At 42.1% G+C, this 24,097-nt stretch overlaps 1 protein-coding gene across 11 annotated transcripts in view; it reads left to right on the top strand.

Moving 5' to 3' along the window:
* Positions 1-24,097, top strand: part of STAU1 (staufen double-stranded RNA binding protein 1) — a 61,658-nt gene that overhangs the window by 20,959 nt on the left and 16,602 nt on the right. For 6 of the 11 annotated variants that reach the window (XM_070381072.1, XM_070381064.1, XM_070381066.1 and 3 more), the window contains 4 exons: positions 3,093-3,249; positions 5,468-5,606; positions 6,859-7,024; positions 20,462-20,560. In XM_070381072.1, coding sequence (XP_070237173.1) covers positions 5,506-5,606; positions 6,859-7,024; positions 20,462-20,560 — 366 coding nt within the window. In that variant the 5' untranslated portion in view covers positions 3,093-3,249; positions 5,468-5,505. The remainder of the gene's footprint in view (positions 1-3,092; positions 3,250-5,467; positions 5,607-6,858; positions 7,025-20,461; positions 20,561-24,097) is intronic. The other 5 variants (XM_070381073.1, XM_070381074.1, XM_070381071.1 and 2 more) reach the window with 1 other exon arrangement.

Below are 24,097 nucleotides of genomic sequence, written 5' to 3' on the forward strand. Positions count from 1 at the left end.
TGCAGAGTGGGTCAAACAAAAGAGATGCTTCTCTGGGGGATATTTGGCTTTTAAAACTTCAGTTAGCATGTGGTTGTTTAGGATTCTGAATCAAGACAAGTCCCAAGCACCTGTGAATGGTTTCCTGTGAGTTTTCCGGGCTCTGGGCCTCCTGGCTGCAGCCTCCGTCTGGCTCCTTTCCTGTTCGTTTGCACATGCATAGGTACCTTAGGTCCGGGCAGGGAGAGGAGGTGAATGGGAAATCAGTGTTGCTTCTTGTTCAGAATCAGATACAAGGTTTGAATGTGAGAGGTGGAAATTAATCTCCTTGTGAGAACATGGGATTATCTCTGATTTCAGGTTCCCTTGTCACTGTCACCTTAAAGGATGAAAGACTGACTGCAATTTGAATTTTTACTATTTGTTATTCAGGAGTTCAGACTTTTAAGCTTGCTTGATATCTGTGCTAATGTGCTTGGACCCTAAATGTTTGTGTATCTGGTTTTATCTTTTGCAACTACAGTATGAGAGAGAAGGAATTAGGCCTATTTCTGATTCTAGCCTTGAAGTAAGATAATACAGTTTTATAAGGATGAGTTGTTTGTCTCTTTGTGCCTCAGTTTTCCTGACATGCAAACCTCAAGCCTTGAATGATACCAAGTTTCTCTTTTTTCTTGGACTAAAAGTAGCATTGACCACAATTATGAACAGGCCCCATAGGGTAGCACATTTTGGTTAGTTGCCTTTGGAGTCAGGCAGATCTGGGTTTGAATCTTAGCTTCTTACTAACTGGGTGACCTTGTGCAGGTTACTACTTTTTTTGAAACTTTGTTTCCTCATCTGTAAAATGGAGATAATAGTACCTACCTGATAGGTCTATTGTGAGAATATATGTCAAAGTGTGGAGTGCAGTGTCTGGCACATAGTAAATGCTTGAGAAATGGTAGCTATTACAATTAAGCAATTATACATTTAAGAAAAACAGAAATTTCCCACTCTCATGAAAGTAGTTTTAATATTATTCTAAAGCATAATTATATTTGAAATATTTCTTTACTTTTAAAAGGCAATTAGCCAATTTTTTGGTAACTGTTCTGTTTCTTCTACAGGATTTTTTTTGCAGATCTTAACTTTGGGATTCCCTTTATTAACTGTTTTTGGTATTTTTGGAAATATGTACTGTCTCACTTGAACTTTGGTACCTTTTAGGTAATTTGGCTGTGTGTTCAGTCTGTAGCTGCTTTTTTTTTTTTTGCCTACAAGTTCAAAGAGAAAATTTTATTCCCTCCTAGATGATTATTAGACTATTTAAAAAGTCAGAGGTCTGGTGTACTTTTAATTCTGTCTGAACTGAGATCTAACCTCACCACTGCCCCTCCACACAGAAGGCAGCAGCATGGCAGCAGCACCATCGGGACAGTCGTGGAGAAAGGCAAGACTGACCGTGAAATTAACTCTTTTCTGTCTTATAGCGTTTTACCCCTTCGATGTGTTTCTGTGAAAGGATCACGAAAATGACTGAGGGGTTGCACAGCATTGCAGGCTGCTTCTGCTGTTTGACTTCTCGTGCCAGCCAGGGTTTTGAGTTCATGCTACGGTGCTTTAATGAGTAACTTTATAAACTGCAACATAAATACAGGAGACCCCTAATATTTCAAGGAGGGTGAAGGATTCTTTAATTTTTCGCCCTGTAGTGGAAACTGTGCACTGAGGGAATCCTGAAGTTAAGACCTACAAGAAAAATCAGCTGTAAAGGCAAGTTGCCCCCATCCCTAGAGGCACCAAATTTAAATGACCTACTGCTAAGTCACTTCAGTCGTGTCCGACTCTGTGTGACCCCATAGACGGCAGCCCACCAGGCTCCCCCGTCCCTGGGATTCTCCAGGCAAGAGCGGGTTGCCATTTCCTTCTCCGATGCATGAAAGTGAAAAGTGAAAGTGAAGTGCTCAGTTGTGTCTGACCCTCAGAGACCCCATGGACTGCAGCCCACCAGGCTCCTCCGTCCATGGGGTTTTCCAGGCAGGAGTACTGGGATGGGGTGCCATTGCCCTCTCCGTTAAATGACCTGGACATACTCAAATCACCATTTCTCATGTGAATTATTTGTAAGTTAAATAAAGTGATAGATTCCGTGATAAAGAAAATCAGAAGAATAAAAGCTCCAGAGCAGTGAATCTCAACCATTGAAGTGCATCAGAATGACTTTGGGAGCTTATTGAAAATACACAGGCTCAGGCCTCCCTTCATGCTGTTCTTTTCAGTCAAAACTCCTGGCACGTGTATTTTACCAGGCTTCCTGGGTTATTCTTCAGATGCACACAAGTGTTAAAGAATCACTGTGCTGTGGTGGGTCCTAGTGTTTTTTGGATGAATTATTTGTCCAATTCTGATGGGATTAACATAACCTAACTTTACGAATGGAGAGTGCACACAAGTTCCCTTTATACTTAAAAAGGAAAAAAGAGGCTTGTCATTGTCTGCAGTTGTTAAGGGCAAAATTAGCTCTTTTGAATGCCTCCTTAGAATTGAGTTCAGAAATGTTAGATCTTTGCTTGCAGTGAATCTCATCTTCTGAAAGAGGGGGCAGTGTCTGAATAGCACAGTCTTAGAAAAGTAGAAGGTAGCATTGCACTACCTGAATGACATTCCCAAATTCATTTGAGGTTTTGGCCTAATGAGATTGTATTTTCAGACAAGAATCAGTGAACAAATTACAACAAATGCTGTCTTCATTTGTATGAGGTACTATTACGTGTCTAAATTAAGCTTGCTAAACTTCTTCCATGAGAAGAAATGGGAAGACAATTTTTATTTGGATGGCTTCCAGATAATTAGCATTTAATATTTTAATATATAAGAGAACAGTTTTTAATTTCTGTACTTATACCCATCTTTCAAAAGATGTTTTTTCATGGAGTGCTGTGCAGTACAAGTTGATGATGTTTGTATCTTTTCATGTTTCTAGAAACAGTGAAAAGGGGGTGAAGGGATAAATTACAAAGATGATGACAGGCCTTTTAAACCATGACCGTAAATTATGTTCAAGGTCCAAGTGACATATTTTAGTCAATATCAGGTTTCCTGAATTGAGAGCTCACAATTTTCATTTGTAGGTGTTTACAGTACAGCTAACACTTGGAGATCAGCACTGGGAAGCTGAAGGAACTAGTATTAAAAAGGCCCAACACACGGCTGCTGCCAAAGCTTTGGAAGGAGCAAAATTTCCTAAACCTATAGTCCGCCCTTTTCGTAGCGAAGGAAGAAATCCAGGTATTATGCGTGGGCCAAGACAGGTTCCTTTCAAAAGTGTGTCTAGAGGTATCCGTTTAGTATGTATATGAATTCTTTCTTAACTCACTTGTTGATTTTGAAAGCACAGAGTCTGCACTACCAGTGGCAAATGCTTATCTTTTAGGAATCTTAACCTTACTCTAAAGCAGTGGTTCCCAGTCTTCAGCCCCTTGATGCTTGATGATCTGGAGAGGTGGTCACGGGAGGTGGGGAATGTCACCAAACGATTTCGGAGACTTTCAGAAAAGCTTAATGAAAGGAATTTTTTTTTTCTTTTTATAAGGGTTCTATAGATTATGAGAATGTGGGTTTTAACTAAAATCACTTCAACTTTGTGTGGTAATGTTGATTATAACATGTTGATCGTAACCCCAATTGTCGGTTTTATGTCTCTTGATAATTAGCAAGAATGAGAAAATAGATATTTATTTCTTAAATTCAGATTAATAGATATCTCTTCAGGCAAGGGTCCCAGTTGGGGAGAATACTGTTAAAGAGGAGTGTCCTGTGAAAGCTTGGGGACCACTGACCTGGCAGCTGTAGGTAGTAGTGGCTGTTTGAGGAGAGTCACCCTCAAGTGTGTGAAGTCACCCAGGCCCTTCGCATGCAGGAATGATCCGGGAAGGCCTCGGCCACGCCTTTCTTGTCCTTTTGCTTTCTCTGTGGGATCTTTGCTTCACATTTATCCTCTGCTGCTGCTGCTAAGTCACTTCAGTCGTGTCCGAGTCTGTGCGACCCCATAGATGGCAGCCCACCAGGCTCCCCCGTCCCTGGGATTCTCCAGGCAAGAACACTGGAGTGGGTTGCCATTTCCTTCTCCAGTGCATGAAAGTGGAAAGTGAAAGTGAAGTTGCTCGGTCGTGTCCAACTCTAGCGACCCCATGGACTGCAGCCCACCAGGCTCCTCCGTCCATGAGATTTTCTAGGCAAAAGTACTGGAGTGGGGTGCCATTGCCTTCTCCGACATTTATCCTCTGCTGCAGATAAATTTTATGGGTCAGAGATGCTCTTACTTAAAACACAACTATTTGAATTGTGTAAAAAGTATAGTTCATATGTTAGCTAAGAAAGAAAAAGAGAGAGCCTAATTACTTATGTGACCCTCTGACTTTGCAGACTTAAAGATATTCTTATAAGTTTGATTTATGCACTAGATTAATGAAACCAGTTACGGTACAGAATCAAGTCATTTTTATTTTCCTCTACCTACATCCTAAAGATGCATTTTCAAGTGGATTTTTGTGTGCATTTCAATTGAACTTTGCCATTGCTAGTGTTGTTCTGTGTTTGATATGAAGCTGTTGATTTTAAATGTGATTGTGCACTGATGCTAATCTTTCCAGGTTGGTTTTCCTTTAAAATGATTTTTAAAGGTTTATGAATTGGATGAACTTAGAGGGGAAAAAAGAGAAGGAAGAATGATGAGTATTTTCTAAAATTGATAATTTTGAGATAACCTAAGATATACTTGTTCCTGTTGTATATGGAAACAGAACTCATTTTTCTAACAAGTATTACCACAAATCAAATCCGATTATAAATATTAAGAAAGAAAACATCTAAGTATTTTGTGGATCTCATCTGACTTCTCCAGGTAGAATTTACAGTCTTCTCCTCGGCGATTCTGCACCTTTCCTTACAGCACACATAATGTTGTATCAGAGTTCTTGAGTGTGTCTTGTGTTCTCTGGACTCCTCTGGGACAAGAATTGTGTTTCTCAAGCTCAGCACAGTGCTTTGCCTCCAGTTAGTACTGAATAAATGCATTGTCCTATGAAATAATGTGTATGGACGTCCTTCTAAGTGTAAGGCAGTCAGTCAGTACAACCAGAGTTATATTGGTTGAGTACTGCCAAACAAATGATTTGGACAGTCCTGTGGGATCTTTTAATCATGAAATTTGATGTGTATTGAAACCTATTTCTGACAACTGATTCTCACTGCTAACATCTTGTGTTACATTGCTGCTCCTCAATAGCTGTTACCGTATATTTTGTGCTGTTGATTTTGTATTAAGACCTAGAAATCACAGCAGATTCTTGGATTTCCTGACCTGATGCCTAGCAGTGAAGTACTTAGAGCCTTTCACGAAATGCATCAGGAGTCCATTAGTAGAAAGCATCCTGTTCTCTTTGATTTTAGTCAGTGTCATTCTCATATCGGAAAAAAAGTTCTTTGTTTTGATTCTGTGTTGCAGAAAGCATAACCCCTACTGTAGAGCTAAATGCACTGTGCATGAAACTTGGGAAAAAACCAATGTATAAGCCTGTCGACCCTTACTCTCGGATGCAGTCCACCTATAACTACAACATGAGAGGAGGTGCTTATCCCCCAAGGTACGTGTCTGTTTTGTTTTAAATCCAGGTGAAAATATATTTGCTCTTTCATGTAGAATGGTGAGATGTATAGATTGCAGCGTGCATAATGGTCTGGCCCTCTTTGCCTGCCAAAGGCTACCGTCAGTCTGAATTGTCCTGCTGTCACTGGAACTGCATGTTGATGCTCTTTGAACTCCTGTCATTGGAAAGGTCTTGGGCACATTCCTCACAAGCAGTGCGGCTCGTGCCCCAAGCAGTCTGGTTAAAGGTCACCCGCGTGTAACTGCTCTGTGCAGCTGAGTCATATTTGAACATAATTCCTGTGACACCACAGTTCTCAGCCCTCATCGATTTCTTGATTATTTTTACTGGGTACTTTTTTACTTTTGAACTTACTTATGTGCTTTGTAAATAGCCTTGGTATACAGGTGCAGTGCAACATTAGTTGAAATCTGAAAGTGCCATGCATTTAAAACCTTCTGCTCGAGGTCTTAAGACACTAGTGGAGAGATTGATGATCAAACTGGAGGTCTTCATTTCCCTGCCCTACTTTGGGGTGGGAGTGAGGTGGAGGCCAAAGCCATTTTAAAAATAGAAACCAGCCTCTGCCAGGCTCTAGGCTGTTGGGATTTCTAGAAATGCGGGTCTAATCAATAGTTACTTTAAATATAAATGGATCCAGTTGTCTAATTGAAAGACACAAGAGTGGACGACTGAATTTAAAGAAACAAAAGACCCAATTGTATGCAGTCTATAAGAGACTGCAGTTTCAGGAACACACAAACTCAAAGGTAAAGGCAGAGAAAAAGATATTCCATACAAATGGAAACTGAAAGAAAGAAGAAATAGCTATATTTATGTCAGACAAAATAAAGACTAAAAGACTTTGGTTAAAAACTTCCCATTCTTTTCTGGAGACACGAAAGTGTGAATTTCAGGTATGAGAAAGTAGAGCAAGTTAAGTTTTCTTTGCTAACCAAAGTCTAATCCAGTTTAGATTTTGTAAGTATGGGCTAGCTTTATACATTGAACTCATGTAATTTGTAAGGCAGTTTATTTTGTGAAATGTAAACAGTATTTGCTCATACTGTGTGGCAGTTCTAATCTAGCATAAACGTATGAAATCTCTGGATGTGCTGATGAGGACTCATTATTGGCGAGCAAACACTGCTGTAATTAGGACCTGTGATGAAGGAAATACCTGGAATTTGTCAGAGATGGTATGGTGACTTATCTGAGACTAATTTTCCTCATCCCCTTCTATTTTTAGGTACTTTTACCCATTTCCAGTCCCACCTTTACTTTATCAAGTTGAACTTTCTGTGGGAGGACAGCAATTTAATGGGAAAGGAAAGACGAGACAGGCTGCAAAACACGATGCTGCTGCGAAAGCCCTGAGGATCCTGCAGAGCGAGCCCCCCTCTGAGAGGCTGGAGGTGAGGCGAAGGCCGAGCCGGGGCCCCTGGAGCTTGGGGTGGAGTGGGAGGGTGGTAGGAAGACATCGCTTCAGGTTGGTTTTTCTAAGAGGATGCATTGAGAGCTGTGCTTAATATTTGTTGTTAGATAACGTACAAGTTCTGTGCCCTGTAGGTTCCTTGCCTTTTTGCCCTCCTCCCACCTCAGGAACTTTCGCAGGAACGTCAGGTGCCTTCTTGTGCACTCAGTGGCGTAGTTCTGAACGCGTTAGAAAGATTGTGCCTCACTTGAGTGGTGAAGAGCATGCGATGAACTCTTCCGTGTTGAACATTATTCTTGTCGGAATCTGTGTTTTATGGTATCAGGTTAGGGAATTTTCTGAAGCCATTTTGACCAGATGTTTTCTTTATTATCTTGAAATGCCTGTTAACCATTTGTGCTTAACGAACTGTCCCAAGACTTCGTGGCTTAGATACCTCCAGGCCTTTATCCTGCTCACAAGCCTGCGGTCTAGGGAGAGAGTGGCGTGGAGACCTCATTTCTGCTGCGCAGCTCGCGCCGATGTGGCGCTGCGGGGCTGGAGGGTCTGTTCCAAGGCAGCGCTCTAGCCAGTTGGCTGTGCTGTCATCTGCGATCAAAGAGGGGGCCTCGGTCCCGCGACCTCAGTTCCCCTCCTCTGTGGCCTGAGCAGAGACTCTGTATACACCCTCACGGTATGGTGGCTTGGTCCCAGGAGGGCGCGTTCTGGAAGACAGGAGGTGGAAGCCGCTGCCAGTGTCTCAGGGCCCTGGCTTAGAATTCAGCCTAGCACCACTTCTGCCGTATCTTGTAGGTCAAACAGTCAGGGACCCCAGACTCAAGAAGGGGCTACAGGAGCTCACTTTTATTTATTGGTTTATTTTTGTATTGAGACAAAATTCACGTAATTTCATAGTTTTAACCGTTGTAAGTATACAGGTCAGTGACCATTGGTACGTTCACAATGTTCAGAACCCCACTTGTGGATGAGAGGAGTATCAAAGAATTGGGGACTTATTTTTTTTATTTTTGGTTACAGCGTGCAGCTTGTGGAACTGTTCCCCAACCAGGGATCCAGCCCAGGCCCTGGGCAGTGAGACTGTGGAGCCCCGTCCACTGGACCTCCAGGGGACTCCCCTGGGGGCTGTGTTTTAAAATGATCATGATAGGTATAGGATGTTGTGACTAAATAGGAATATAGGTCTTAGAACATCACTAAGTCATCACTAAAATGACTCCATGCTATTGAGCGGCCAGAGCATTAGTGGCTGGCTCTGATAAAGCAGTTGGATCACCAAAGGTCCAGGAGAGCCCACTGAGTAGAAAACGTTGTGATTTCATGGTTCTGTTTATCACAGCGGGAAATGCCTCCTGAACACATCCCTTGGAAGCATTTGACTTTTCTTGCTCGAGAAACAAGTTCTCAAACAACCAGAAGATCTTGCACAGAACGTTGAGCCAAATGGGTGATGATAGGTATGAAGTCGGGGGGCCCTTGGCGGGGTGCTTGCAGAGGTCTGTTGTGTCCAGCTGTCCCCTAGGGCGACCCAGCTCAGGGCGGTGCTCTGTGGCTTCGTGGCTAGCCGCATGGGAAGGTTTATTTTCCTTTTGTTTCGGTGCATTTTCACAGAGATGTTCTATTTCCAGAGTTCACTGAGGACCAAATAGAAAGGAATGGACTATAACTTAGGAAGGTTTATTGAAGTGAAAGGATGAGGCCCTTAGTGGTGAAATTTGTTAAAGTACTGAAGGTAGTGAAATCTGAATCATTTTTGGAGGCATTGCATTTGTTGAGTTGACTTTGGTGCTAATCTAATTGGAATCAGATGGAGTGGGTATTTCTTGGTTCCTTCTAGCCAGCAGTTGTTAAACGATTACTGAACACTGGTATGTGGGCCGTCTGCTTTGGAATCACTTGAGAATTAAAAAAAAAAAAATTCCTTGGCCTAACCCACACGATTCTAGATTCTAATGCAGTAGGCTAAGACCCATGAATCTGGCTTTTTTTTTCTTTTTTTTCCTGGCCATGCCACATGGCATGTGGGATCTTAGTTCCCTAACCAGGAATTGAACCCATGCCACCTGCATTGGGAGCACAGAGTCTTAACCACTGAACTGCCAGGGAAGTCTGACTTTTTATTTTATTTTTTCCTTTTTAACAAGCTCTTAGAGTGACTGAAACAGTCAGGGTTTGGGAATCACAGGTCCTAAATATTGTCAGTGGTTCTTAGGCAGTTTTTGGCCTTTGAATCCTGCTTGGAAGTTTGAACTCACTGTATTGCTGCAAAGGGAAAGTGCCTGTCAGAGCCTTAGAGTGACCCATCGCCCACTGGAGCAGTTGGTTGCCTCAAGCCTGAGGGCAGAGGCTAGAGCAGCGGACGCCCTTTCCTCGGCTCATCTGACTTCTGTAGGCAGCTTGGATGGGAGTCATGGGCATCATTTGTCCCCTTGTTTCCTCCTCTTTGCCCGTTTTCTAGTTCTGTGTGATTTGAAGTAGAGACAGTTCCCTTAAGAAATGGTGCAAAGACTGGCCCAAACAGTGCTTCAGAAATGACATTTTCTTTGAAGTTGTAAGTGAAACACGCTTGGCTTTCCACCTGACTGAGCTGTCGCTGGTCTACCAGGCCCTCCGGAGAGTGGGCAGCAGGGCAAGGAAGAAAGACAGTTTTAAAAGATAGCTTTAATTTTTTGTTCTCAACAAGGAATGCCTGTAAACTATAACAATTTTTAACTTCAAAAAAAGAAAAAATAAATTTCCCACTTGTAGGTAGTCACTGTAAACATTTTTGTGTATATCAGGGCATATGTAAGTAAGCACACACTCCTATCTATTTCACACAAATGGGATGATATTGTATAATAACCGCTTTTTTTTTTTTCCCACTGAAGTGCTTATTATGATGTGTTGATGCTATTTACTTAAAATTCCATGGAGGACTCAAATTCAGCATGCCTCTAAGCCATCTTCAAGGGCTGCAGAGTGCTCCACATTGTGAGCATACCAGTTTAGTTTTTCAACAAAAGAGGCTTGATTTTTGGGTTGTTTGCAATTTTTCCTGTTATAAAATAGGTAGTGAAGAACATTGTTGTCATGAAACCTTTGTGTATGTCTGTGGTTATTTTTGTGAGCCATAGTCCTCAAAGTGGAATTGCCTGGTAATGTATGTGGCCAGGTTCCCCACCAGGAAGATGGTACCTGTTTAGGCCTCTGCCAACAGGGCCCGAGGAGCCTGTCTGCCCACAGCCTGGCTGCATTGGAAGTTCTCATTGTAAATAGTCTGTTTTGTTCTTGATAATTTTATTTTTTTATTTTTATTAAATTTTATTTTATTTTTAAACTTTACATAATTGTTCTTGATAATTTTAGCACTTGTGATTGTGTGGTGGATCAGTTCATCTTCTCTAGAGCATAGCCAATAAAGCCAGCAGTTTCCCTCTGTAAGACAGGTGTAGTCTGACCCCTTGACAACAGGCCCTGAGCTTGGCCAGCCCTGCAGTGCCCCTCCCCGTGTGGAGCTTGGTTGGATGGAGTGTCACCGAAAAGTGCAGCGAGTGCTTGGATGAAGGTAGCACGTATCACGAGAGCATAGAGTGTCTGTTCAGGTTGGAGTACTGATGGCGCCCTGAGGGACGAGCCATTTAAGCTCAGGGTGAAGATGAATAAGAGAACAGGACAAGTACATTCCCAGCAGAGGGAGCAGCTTGTGCAAAGGTCCTGAGTTGGGAAAGCGGTTCTTTTCTGTTCTATCTATTCTATTCCTTTCTTTTCTTTTCCCTTCTATGGCTTGTACTAATAAAAGATGACTTAGTGTTGAGGTGTTAGGAGTAAGATGGTCATAGCGACAGTGTCTGTGATAGGGAAAAACAGGAGCTAGCCTCATATAGCCATTCTTAGGGAAATGGTTAAATATAATAAATGAATACATTTATCCTAAGACTACCAGAGTGTGGTAGATCTATTTACGCAGACCTAAAAGAAGGCGTATAATCTATTGAATGGGCGGGGGAACCATGATGCAGAGCTATTACTGCAAGTATAGTGCTGTTGTTTGAGTTAAGTAAATGCAGGCGCCAGCTGTGTGTGTGTGTATCTCTGTATATTTGGATGTGCATAGTTTCTGTCTTTGGAGAAGGCAATGGCACCCCACTCCAGCACTCTTGCCTGGAAAATCCCATGGACGGAGGAGCCTGGTAGGCTGAAGTCCACGGGGTCGCTAGGAGTCGGAGACAACTGAGCGACTTCACTTTCACTTTTCACTTTCATGCACTGGAGAAGGAAATGGCAACCCACTCCAGTGTTCTTGCCTGGAGAATCCCAGGGATGGGGGAGCCTGGTGGCCTGCCGTCTCTGGGGTCGCACAGAGTCGGACACGACTGAAGCGACTTAGCAGCAGCAGCAGTTTCTATCTTGAAGGTTATATCAAACTTTAAAATTAGTTTTCTCTTGGTGGTAGTGTTAGAAGACAGATTTCTTAAAATTGTACTGTTTGAAGTTTTCTTTTTTTAAATACCGTGCCGTGCTTAGTCACTCAGTTGTGTCTGACTCTTTGCGACCCCATGGACTGTCGCCCGCCAGGCTCCTCTGTTCATGGAATTCTCCAGGCAAGAATACTAGAATGGGTGGCCATGCCCTCCTCCAGGGGATCTCCCCAACCCAGGTCTCCCGTGTTGCAGGAGGATTCTTTACTGTCTGAGCCACCAGGGAAGCCCAAGAATACTGGAGTGGGTAGCCTATCCCTTCTCCAGAGGAACTTCCAGACCCAGGAATCAAACTGGGGTCTCCTGCATTACAGGCAGATTCTTTACCAGCTGAGCTACCAGGGAAGCCCTGGTTTTTAAATACTACTTCTGTAAAAATACATAAATGTAGCTCTTCCTGTTCTTGAGTTCTTATCTTCACTTGAGCCAGGGATGTGTTTAAGTAGGAATAAACTAAATTGGAGACCTTACTTTTCATTATACTATCTATATTTCACTATACACTCAAGGTCCATTGAACCCAATTTTTATTTTTGAGCTTTTTTCTAGTTCTGTAAGAGTTGATATTACGTGACTTATTCTTTTTCTAGAGGTTTAAAAGAACAAGGTAAAAATATACTTAATTTTGAAAGTAGAATGATAATTTGTCTTACAATCATGAGGGTCCTTTGGACCCTTTTATAAATCTTAACATTATGGACTCTTAATTTTCTTGTGTTTTGAAACATTTTGCTGCTTGTCATCCTACATTCTATTTCAGCACTATTATGTATTCCCAAATCTGCAATAAACAAGACTAAAATAATAAGGAAGTGGAAGAATGATGAAATCCCTCAATGGATGATATGGTTGTGAAATAACTGTCACTGTTGCATCATCTTTAATGCTCTTATTGCATTGCCTAATGTATCATGTTATCTTTCAAGAAGATACAAAGGAAGACTGGAGACACCTGTCTTTTTACTCTGCTTTTAGCTTTTGTTGAACCCAGGTGAGAATTCAGAATTTTTTTTTTTCCATCCCTATTGGCAAACAAAAGAAAACTGATGGAGGAAGACATTTTCCTTGTTAGACCAATTGGAAGATGAATGCAGAGAGACAGACAGCAGCACTCTGGCCTCTCAGGGGGACAGGGAGATTGAGTGTGGATGTGACTTGGACTGGGGGTCTTCAGATGATACCTTAGATAAGTTTGCCCAGACTCAGGAGTCTGCGAGGGGACTGTGTTTCTGTGGTATATGAAAAAGAGATGTGCATTCTCTCCTGGTCACTCATTCAACAGGAAGGACTTTTACCACGCAGTATTTTCCAAGAACTGAACCATCCTGTTTTGACTTTCTAAAAATATTTGTATGACAGATTTCTTGCATATGATGCTTAGCCACCAGAATTTTCTTGCCACTTAATATCTACAAAATAACTGGATCATGCAGAAGGAGGTGTGTGTATTAGAAGGAAATTGATGATACAATAATGACAAAAAGATCATTAGGCTGATCCTTCTCTTGGTGTTTATAAACCTGGAAATGAAAGCATTTTGTAGTTATGGAGCAAAGGAGAAGGCTGTTCTCCCTTCAACAGTTATGAGTCATTTTCAAAAGTAATATGTTTTGACAATACGAGTACAAGAAGAATTGGAATCACGATAGGCTGGCACCCACGGGAGTGGGCTTGCAGTCTGGCGGCGTTACTGTGGGCTGTGCTCTGAGGTTCAGGCGTGGCAGCTGGAGAGCTGTTAGCTGTGTTTAGTGTCTTTGCCTGTTTTGGGTATATTTGCCTTCATTCCTGACCACAAACCTGGAATAAAAAGTTAAGTTTGTTATTTTTTTTTATGAAAATCTATAATGGAATGATTTTTTGTTGTCCTTTTATTCTGTATGTTACTTGTAAAATGACTTTAAATATAGAAAAATCTAGAGGGTCCATTGGAGCCAGATGGTAAATGGTCATGATTGTTTTTCCCTGGCAAGTTGAGGGTTAAGCATGGTTCAGTGTTTTTGTTTTTTTCCCTTAATGTTGCCTAGATTTTATTGCTGAACCATGCACTATGGGATTGATGTTAACAATAATTCCCACTTCCTGAAGGTAAGACTGAGAGCCCGCTACAGTTTCTTCATCTCACTGGGAATGGTATTTGTGGATTTTTTTTCTTTTTTTTGAGTCATTTGCTGCTTCCCCCATTGCAACATTTTGTCCAGTCCAGATAATATTAAAATTATTTATGTAAAAGAGCAATATAATCTCTCTTATATCTTTGTTTTCTGTTTTGCATTTTTATTTTACTGGCTGCTTTGTCCAGTCTGCAGTTCTGTTTGAAGCAGTAGCTTCGAGCTGTGAATCTCAACTCTGGTCGCTAGGGGATTTAAAAGAAACCATATATAAAATGGATATCCAGGCCCTACCTGAAGAAATTTGAGTTCACGTATCTGGAGCGGGGCTCTGGCATCTGTGTTTGTACAGCTCCCAAGTAACCCTGATGCTGCTATGCTTGAGAAACACTGGCTGAGAGTTTAGAATTCAGTAGTAGACTTAGGTAGTTCCTGATGGATTTAGGTGGAACCTCAATATGCAGAGTACAAAAGTAAGTTCATTAGTAGAACTTGTCAGTTTGAATTTTAGAGTATTTATAAAGGCAGTCAGTGAGAATGATTTATGTGAATTTTCACAACACCAAATTACCCTATATATTGTTTTTGTCCATTAAAAAACAACAACAAAAAACCCACATGGCTGGGAAAGATCCGGTCCCATTTTAGAGTAGTGGTTAACTCTCCTGTGGGAAGGAGTGTGAGAAGGACTTAATTGTTTTCCTTATCAAAGGAAAAAAATAATGTCAGTGGTGTTTAGTGTTGCCGTTTGTTATATCCAGTAGAGTTGTGGGTTACATTATTATCTGTACTTTTCTGTATGTTTGAAACAGGTCATAACTAGAAGTAAAAATTAAAAGGAATTGAACTGGTATAATGAACAAATGGAAAATTGGGGTGCAAGTCTTGTGTCAGCAGCACCTGGTTTGTTTCCAGATTTGGTTCTGGTTGCACCTGAGGAAAACATTCTCATTGACAGTTATGTATCATGAGAGTGTGTGAATAGCTCATGTATTGTAAAAATCTCTGAACTCTTCAAATACACAGCTATCAACAGACGTGGTTATGCACAAAAAGTGGCCTTAAATACATTCTCGGTGCGTGCCTCCGTCACCACTGTCCATTTTCAAGACCCTTTCTCCACGTCACACCCAAACTGCAGGACTGACGGACACCCGCTGTCCTAGGCCCGTGGTGAACCTCTGTCCTGCGTCTGTCTCTGTGCTTACTATTGGAGATACCTTGTGTCAGTGCACATTTGTCTTTTGTGTCTGACTTACTTCATTTATCATAATGTTTTCAAGGTTCCTCTGTGTTGTAGCTTGTTTTATAATTCCAGTCTCCCCCCCGCACCCCATTACTTTTTAAGACTGACCGTTGTATCTGTACATTTTTTTCATCCATTCATCTGTTGATGGACGTTTGTGTGATTATCATCTTCTGGCTATTGTGAATAATACTGCTGTGAACATTGATGTACAAGTATCTGAATGCCTGCTTTTAATTCTTTTGAGTATCTGTTTAGCAGTGAAATTGCTGGATCATATTGTAATTCTATGTTTAAATTTTTCAGAAACGCACCATACTGTTCTCCACAGAGGCCATACCATCTTACATTTTCAACAGAAATGTGCAGTTTCTTTCAACAGAAAGATTGCAATTTCTACACAACCTTGACAACACTACCATTATCTGTGGCTGTCCTTATGGGTGTGAGGTTTATCTCACTGTGGTTTTGATTTGCGTTTCTCTTTGCCATTCCCTTCTCCAGTGGACCACATTTGACAGAATGTGGTCCACTGGAGAAGGGAATGGCAAACCACTTCAGTATTCTTGCCTTGAGAACCCCATGAATAGTATGAAAAGGCAAAATGATAGGATACTGAAAGAGGAACTCCCCAGGTCAATAAGTGCACAGTATGCTACTGGAGATCAGTGGAGAAATAACTCCAGAAAGAATGAAGGGATGGAGCCAAAGCAAAAACAGTACTCAGCTGTGGATGTGACTGGTGATAGAAGCAAGGTCCGATGCTGTAAAGAGCAGTATTGCATAGGAACCTGGAATGTCAGGTCCATGAATCAAGGCAAATTGGAAGTGGTCAAACAGGAGATGGCAAGAGTGAATGTCGACATTCTAGGAATCAGCGAACTGAAATGGACTGGAATGGGTGAATTTAACTCAGATGACCATTATATCTACTACTGCAGGCAGGAATCCCTCAGAAGAAATGGAGTGGCCATCATGGTCAACAAAAGAGTCTGAAATCCAGTACTTGGATGCAATCTCAAAAATGACGGAATGATCTCTGTTTGTGTCCAAGGCAAACCATTCAATATCACAGTAATCCGAGTCTGTGCCCCAACCAGTAACGCTGAAGAAGCTAAGTTGAATGGTTCTATGAAGACCTACAAGACCTTTTAGAACTAACACCCAAAAAAGATGTCCTTTTCATTATAGGGGACTGGCATGCAAAAGTAGGAAGTCAAGAAACACCTGGAGTAACAGGCAAATTTGGCCTTGGAATACGGAATGAAGCAGGGCAAAGACTAATAGAGTTTTGCCAAGAAAATGCACTGGTCATAACAAACACCCTCTTCCAACAACACAAGAGAAGACTCTATACATGGACATCACCAGATGGTCAACACCGAAATCAGAATGATTATATTCTTTGCAGCCAAAGATGGAGAAGCTCTATACAGTCAGCAAAAACAAGACGGGGAGCTGACTGTGGCTCAGACCATGAACTCCTTATTGCCAAATTCAGACTTAAATTGAAGAAAGTAGGGAAAACCACTAGACCATTCAGGTATGACTTAAATCAAATCCCTTATGATTATACAGTGGAAGTGAGAAATAGATTTAAGGGCCTAGATCTGATAGATAGAGTGCTTGATGAACTATGGAATGAGGTTCGTGACACTGTACAGGAGACAGGGATCAAGACCATTCCCATAGAAAAGAAATGCAAAAAAGCAAAATGGCTGTCTGGGGAGACCTTACAAATAGCTGTGAAAAGAAGAGAGGCTAAAAGTAAAGGAGAAAAGGAAAGATTTAAACATCTGAATGCAGAGTTCCAAAGAATAGCAAGAAGAGATAAGAAAGCCTTCTTCAGCGATCAATGCAAAGAAATAGAGGAAAACAACAGAATGGGAAAGACTAGGGATCTCTTCAAGAAAATCAGAGATACCAAAGGAACGTTTCATGCAAAGAAAAGGACAGAAATGGTGTGGACCTAACAGAAGCAGAAGATATTAAGAAGAGATGGCAAGAATACACAGAAGAACTGTATAAAAAAGATCCTCACGACCCAGATAATCATGATGGTGTGATCACTGACCTAGAGCCAGACATCCTGGAATGTGAAGTCAAGTGGGCCTTAGAAAGCATCACTATGAACAAAGCTAGTGGAGGTGATGGAATTCCAGTTGAGCTATTCCAAATCCTGAAAGATGATGCTGTGAAAGTGCTGCACTCAATATGCCAGCAAATTTGGAAAACTCAGCAGTGGCCACAGGACTGGAAAAGGTCAGTGTTCATTCCAATCCCAAAGAAAGGCAATGCCAAAGAATGATCAAACTACTGCACAATTGCACTCATCTCACACGCTAATAAAGTGATGCTCAAAATTCTCCAAGCCAGGCTTCAGCAATATGTGAACTGTGAACTTCCAGATGTTCAAGCTGGTTTTAGAAAAGGCAGAGGAACCAGAGATCAAATTGCCAACATCCGCTGGATCATCGAAAAAGCAAGAAAGTTCCAGAAAAACATCTATTTCTGCTTTATTGACTATGCCAAAGCCTTTGACTGTGTGGCTCACAATAAACTGTGGAAAATTCTGAAAGAGATGGGAATACCAGACCATCTGATCTGCCTCTCGGGAAATTTGTATGCAGGTCAGGAAGCAACAGTTAGAACTGGACATGGAACAACAGACTGGTTCCAAATAGGAAAAGGAGTTCGTCAAGGCTGTATATTGTCACCCTGTGTATTTAACTTATATACAGAGTACATCATGAGAAACGCTAGACTGGAAGAAACACAAGCTGGAATCAAGATTGCCGGGAGAAATATCAGTAACCTTAGATATGCAGATGACACCACCCTTATGGCAGAAAGTGAAGAGGAACTCAAAAGCCTCTTGATGAAAGTGAAAGTGGAGAGTGAAAAAGTTGGCTTAAAGCTCAACATTCAGAAAACGAAGATCATGGCATCCGGTCCCACCACTTCATGGGAAATAGATGGGGAAACAGTGAAACAGTGTCAGACTTTATTTTTCTGGGCTCCAAAATCACTACAGATGGTGACTGCAGCCATGAAATTAAAAGACGCTTGCTCCTTGGAAGGAAAGTTATGACCAACCTAGATAGCATATTCAAAAGCAGAAACATTACTTTGCCAACAAAGTTGCGTCTAGTCAAGGCTATGATTTTTCCTGTGGTCATATATGGATGTGAGAGTTGGACTGTGAAGAAGGCTGAGCGCTGAAGAATTGATGCTTTTGAACTGTGGTGTTGGAGAAGACTCTTGAGAGTCCCTTGGACTGCAAGGAGATCCAACCAGTCCATTCTGAAGGAGATCAGCCCTGGGATTTCTTTGGAAGGAATGATGCTCAAGCTGAAGCTCCAGTACTTTGGCCACCTCATGCGAAGAGTTGACTCATTGGAAAAGACTCTGATGCTGGGAGGGATTGGGGGCAGGAGGAGAAGGGGATGACAGAGGATGAGATGGCTGGATGGCATCACTGACTCGATGGACGTGAGTCTGAGTGAACTCCGGGAGTTGGTGAGGGACAGGGAGGCCTGGCGTGCTGCGATTCATGGGGTCACAAAGAGTCGGACACGACTGAGCGACTGATCTGATCTCTTTGAGTAGTGATGTTGTGTAATTGCATGTCTCCTTTGGAGAAATGTCTGTTCAAATCCTTTGTCCATTTTTGAATTGCATTATTTGTTGTTGAGTTGTTACAGTTCTTTATGTATTCTGGACATTAATTCTTTATCAAATATGTGCTTTGTGAGTATTTTCTTCCATTCTATGGGTTGTCTTTGTTCTCTTGTGTCCTTTAATGTACCAGCGTTTTTGGGGTAGTTTTTTTGTACTAAAGTTTTAAATTTTGATGATGTCAGAATTTACGTATGCTTTTGGTGTTCTATCCAAGAAATCATTGCGAAATTCAGTGTCATGAAGCTTTCCCCCTGTGTTTTCTTCTAAGAGTTTTATACTTTCTGCCCTTACATTTAGGTCTTTGATCCATTTTGAGTTAATTTGTGAATGTGGTATGAGGTAAGAGTCCAACTTCATTTTTTCTGTGTGTAGATATCTGATTTTCCCAGCACTATTTGTTGAACAGGATTACTTTTAAAAATGCTTTTTAATAGGTTTGTTTAAACCTATTTAAAAAATAAATTTCAAACCAAACCTCTGTGGAAACCTAGAATTCTAAGATACCTTGCTTGGAGATTTATGGCTTTAAAGATTCACTCATAAAACGGCAGGCCCTCTTTCTCTTTAGGATTTAAACAACAAGTGTAAAAATGTGTTCAGCTTATTAAACCATCAGAAATTGCTATGTAAACAGTATATCACCAGGCAGGGGTAAAATGAAACCAGATGGAAAGAAAATTTTATCATGAAAGGAGAGACGAAATTACATTGTCTGGTTAAATTTGTGTTTATAGGATCCTATTCTTAATTCTTAATTTTTTTTTTAATTTAGAACTTTCTTTTGTTTGTAGCTTGAAATATGGATCCTAGGTTAGGGTTAGACTCTACCTCAGGAAATACACAACAGATCGAATCCTCGATTTGGCTACACATTGCCTGTTCAGTAATTTCAGCCACAGGTTCCTGTCAGAGAAATCCTGATCTTGAAACTAAGATTTTACAAGTTCTTTGATTAAAGAATCCCCAGAAATAAGAAAAGCACGGTGCATTGCCCTTTTTAGGATCACTGCTGATCTTGTTTCTCATATTACCACCCCTGCACAGTGTAGAATCCTTGTGGGCCACGTGCACAGAGATCTCTGCCCCTCTTAGTCCAGCCCCTGCAGGTTGTAAATGGACCTTGTTACAGAGCTGGAGGCAGCTTTTGTTCAAGGCTAGTGGTGCTAGTGGTAAAGAACCTGCCTACCTGTTCAGGAGACATAAAAGTCATGTGTTTGATCCCTGGGTTGGGAAGATCCCTGGAGGAGGGCATGGCAGCCCACTCCAGTGTTCTTGCCTGGAGCACCCCGTGGACAGAGGGGCCTGGGGGGCTGCAGTCCATGGGGTCACAAAGAGTTGGACACGACTGAAGCAACTAAGCCGGCAGGCAGTTTTGTTGGTTTGCATCTTGCGTTTTCACCAGCAGCAGTGAAGTGTGAGACCCATAGTGGTTTTATAACTGTTGCACTGCAGCTTTTTTTTTAAAGTGGTTTCCAGCGACTTTTCGTCCAAATCAGAAACCCACATACCCAGGTGGAGAGACGTCCATTTGTCCTTGCTGTGGCCCACATAGACTGACTGCTTGTTTCTAGAGTGTGGCTTGCCTGTCCTTTGGGGGCGGGGGGACAAATCCAGGGGGCTTCGGGAGCGCCGCTCCTGAGTGGCCGTGGCTCTCACCGTCAGGCTGATTATATGTAGAGCCCTGCTATGTGTAGATTGCTTATGGTGGATTTATGAGGTGTAAACTGACCAGAATTTGATAGGACGTTTTTTAAAACCTTTTAAATTTCACTGATGCACAGTCCACGTGCTGCTGTGTTCATGGGGTTAGTGCTCAGTCCATAGAGCCTCGGTTCAGTGCTTTTAATTTTAAGGTTTATCATTGCAGCTGGGATATTGACAGCTTTTTAACATGAGTTAACTCTAACCGGTTATTCTTCCTTTAGGTAAATGGAAGAGAGTCAGAAGAAGAAAATCTCAATAAATCTGAAATAAGTCAAGTGTTTGAGATTGCACTTAAACGGAACTTGCCTGTGAATTTTGAGGTAAGCTTATTTTACGCATCTGTTATACTCCTGGTGTTCATCATCAGAATAGTATTTTTCCTAAATAACATTGGAATGATGATCACATATATGCAAATCTTCACATCTAAGATTCAGACTTCATATTTAGCAAAGCAGTATTTGGTCCTAGGGCAGCCATGAATCTCCAGACAGTCCGTAGGTGGCCTCAGTATGTCTGTGAACCTCCTAAAATGGTCTGAAGGGGATCGTGTTTATGTTCCCATGCGTTTTCTTCTGGAGGGAGGGTCCATTGCCTTCATAAGAGTCTCAGAAGCATATGCTACCCCCCAATATCAAGACTCTGCTCAAGTGTCCAAGTAGTTGTTAAAAGAACTTAGGTTTTGTCATTGTGTGGTGTGTGCCTCCCAGTTCGCCCATTTAGTAACCTCAGTCTGTTATTGGAGACTTTGTGGTCTAAAAACAGTAATTAACAATTACCAGTTCAAAATGGAAAATAAGATCATTTAGTGTATGTTTCCTTCAAAGGCACAGTGAGTCCAGATAGATTAGGCAGGTTGGGGGAATTTTTTTTATTTTAGGTTTCCCTAGGTTTTGAAAATTCTTTGTAAATTCTTTCATTTGAGTTCTGTGCTTGGCTATGCAGGGTTGTATTTTAATAGTTTTTTTAATCAATTATTTGGTTTTTCAAAATTATAAAGTATGTATATATCTAGTTTTCCAAAGAGCTTTAAGCTCAACATACTAGTTACTTGAGACAAATGAAATTTGAGGTGGGACATCTGCTTAAATGGAGAAGGAAATGGCAACCCACTCCAGTATTCTTGCCTGGGAAATCCCATGGACAGAGAAGCCTGGTGGTCTACCAGTCCATGGGGTCACAGAGTCAGACCCAACTGAGCGACTAAGCACAGCACGTCTGCTTAAAACAATTTTAAGTGGTTCATAAGTTCTTTTGGCCTTTTTCTGTTTTAAAAAGCCTACCTGAAATTTATTATCCTGTAAAATACTTTAGCTCTGTAGTTTTAGGTAATCCCCAGATTTCATGTCTGAGTTATATGACTTTTATAGGATATCTCCTGTTATGTACTAGTACCCTAAGCTGGCTCCTGAGTTCAGTCCTTACTCTCTCATTCGAATAGAGATGATTTCTGACCTAGCTGGCCGTGCTCACCTGCTGCCATGAGGCCCAGATGGGGCTGGGGAGCTGCCCTTGGGTCACAGGGCCACCCTGCATCCTGCGGCAGTACCCCGCCCTGTCGCAGCAGGCAGGACCAGTGTCTTTTCCCCGCTTCCAGAGCACAGCATGCCAGATGGGGCTGGCATCTTCCTCCCTGGCCCCGCATCCCTTCCAGCCTTTCTCTGTTCTGGGAGGGAGGCAATGAGACAGGACATTCAGAATAACAAGGCTGTTGCTGGGTGGGAACCAGGTGGGCGCTCCACCCAAGGAAGCCACAAGGTCTCCCTGGGAACCTGTTGTGGAAAAGGGAAGAAACACTTTTCCCCACACTAATCCCTGCTGAAGAATTAGTGTGGCACATGAGTGGGTGTTTAAAGACCGGAGGGAGGGATCCGAAGACTGTGGGGTGGGAGAGGCCTGCCTTCTCAGGTCAGACAAAGGTCACAGAGATGACTGCTGGCCAGGGCCCGAGACCCTGGTGATGTGTCTCGCCTGCTCACACTAACCTCTGCTCTGCCTGAGGGTCCCCGAGCTCCTTGGACCTCAGTAAGGGATTGCCAGTTTCTGTTTTTGCTTTGGAATTTGGGAATGAGATTGCCTCTGCCCCACCTCTACTTGTGTTTAGGTTTTAGATTTGGCTTTCAGACTTTGCTGTTCAGGAATAAATAACATACAGCAGGGAATTGTCAAGTAGTCACAAAAGAAATTGTGGGAATGCCCTCTGGTGGTGACTGTCTCTTAAGGTAATTATTTTAGAACATGACAGTTTGTGTGTACGTGTAGCATCGAGTTTGTTAGTATGAGTGCTTTTATTATTAATTAGCTCTCACGGAGCAAATGTTCATCAAAAGCCAGATGTTAGCTTCCATTGTTAGGCTGGGCAGGAGCTTGCATTTTCCCCACAGTTCTGTCCTGGCACCTGGAAGATTAGTTGGCAAATATTGGATATTGGATGCTCAGGGAACAGTTACTAAGTAAATGAAAAGAATAGGTTTTTTTTGTTTTTTCGTTTTTCGACAGCAAGATATGTCATGTTGGAAGCAATAGGAGAAAACAAGAACCATTCGTATAATTTTTCAGAAAAGTAGAGACCGCTTGCTTTTTGATAAAATCGTTGTAGTTAAAAGTATTGTGCTCATTGACAAGTCCCTGGGAGGCAGTCGTGACTTGATCCCACTGAATTCAAATGGGCTCGGTGGCGGGGCTATGATGTGAGCAGGCAGTGAGAGTGGGCCCAGGATGGGCGTGGATTTGACGTGAGCATCAGGGTGGATACTGTTAATTCTCGGGTCTCGTCTGAGGACGTGAGAACCTTGCTTAGGGAGGTAGCGCTCGGCAGGTGGGCTGTCGGGGTGGGGGGCAGCCAGCCGGCTTGCCGAGGTCAGCCTGCGGGCGCCATGGAGTGAGGCTCTTTTCCGCAGCCTCCTTCATAGGGCAGCCGTCCGCTCCCTGAGCTGAGGTGCTCCTGCTCTCCCCTCGGGAGCACAGCACATGTGGGCTCACACGCTTTTCCTCATCGCCTTTTCCACTTTTTACTTTGCAGTTTTTCAGGCCAGTGGCAAGTTGTAAGGCTAGGACTGTGACTGTGGCCTTCACCAGGGTCACCAGCCTCCACGTTTTAGTACCTTTGCTCTTCTGTTCTCTAAACCTACATGTTTTTCTACAGTTTATTTAGCTGAATCATTTGAGAGCAAGAAGCAGATCTTTGACTCCAAATATTTCAGTATGTGTTTCTTAAGAGCAAGGACATGATCTTAAATAACTATCATCTAATTGTCCACACAGGAAGCGTAACACTGCTGTAGTACTGTTTCCTAATGTGCGTCCCAGATTCATGTACTGGCATCGTCCCCATGGTGTTCCTTTATTTTCCTGGTCTTGAGCCTGGTATAGGATCACACATTGTGTTTAGCTGGTGCATCTCTTTAGTCTCCTTTAATTTGTCACTCGGCTTTTTTTTGGTCTTTTATGACATTGGTATTTTTAAAAGTCAGTTTTATGTAATGGCCCTAAATTTGGGTTGGTTGGATTTTTTGCCTCATGATTAGTTTCAGTTTATGCTTTTTTTTTTTTTTAAACAGGAGCACTGAAGAACTGACGTCAGTTCTTCTCAGCATTGCATGGTGTCGTTTTACCTGAGTTAGTGACGCTAATTCCGTTGTCTGCACCAGATGTGCGCCCCTCCAAGGAGACTTTCTTTCCCTTTGTAGTTAACCCACAGCCTGTGGGAAGATGCTTGAAGGCTGTGTATGTCCTTACAGAGTTCCTCAGTGTTTCTAGCAGTCATTGATGATTCTTTCCAGCACCAGGTATCACTGTGGTGGATGTCAAATGTTCATCTTCTGCATGTCCAAAGAAAATCTCCTCCTGCCTTATAT

The sequence above is a fragment of the Bos mutus genome, chromosome 13, assembly GCF_027580195.1.
Source record: "Bos mutus isolate GX-2022 chromosome 13, NWIPB_WYAK_1.1, whole genome shotgun sequence".
NCBI classification, from domain to species: domain Eukaryota; kingdom Metazoa; phylum Chordata; class Mammalia; order Artiodactyla; family Bovidae; genus Bos; species Bos mutus.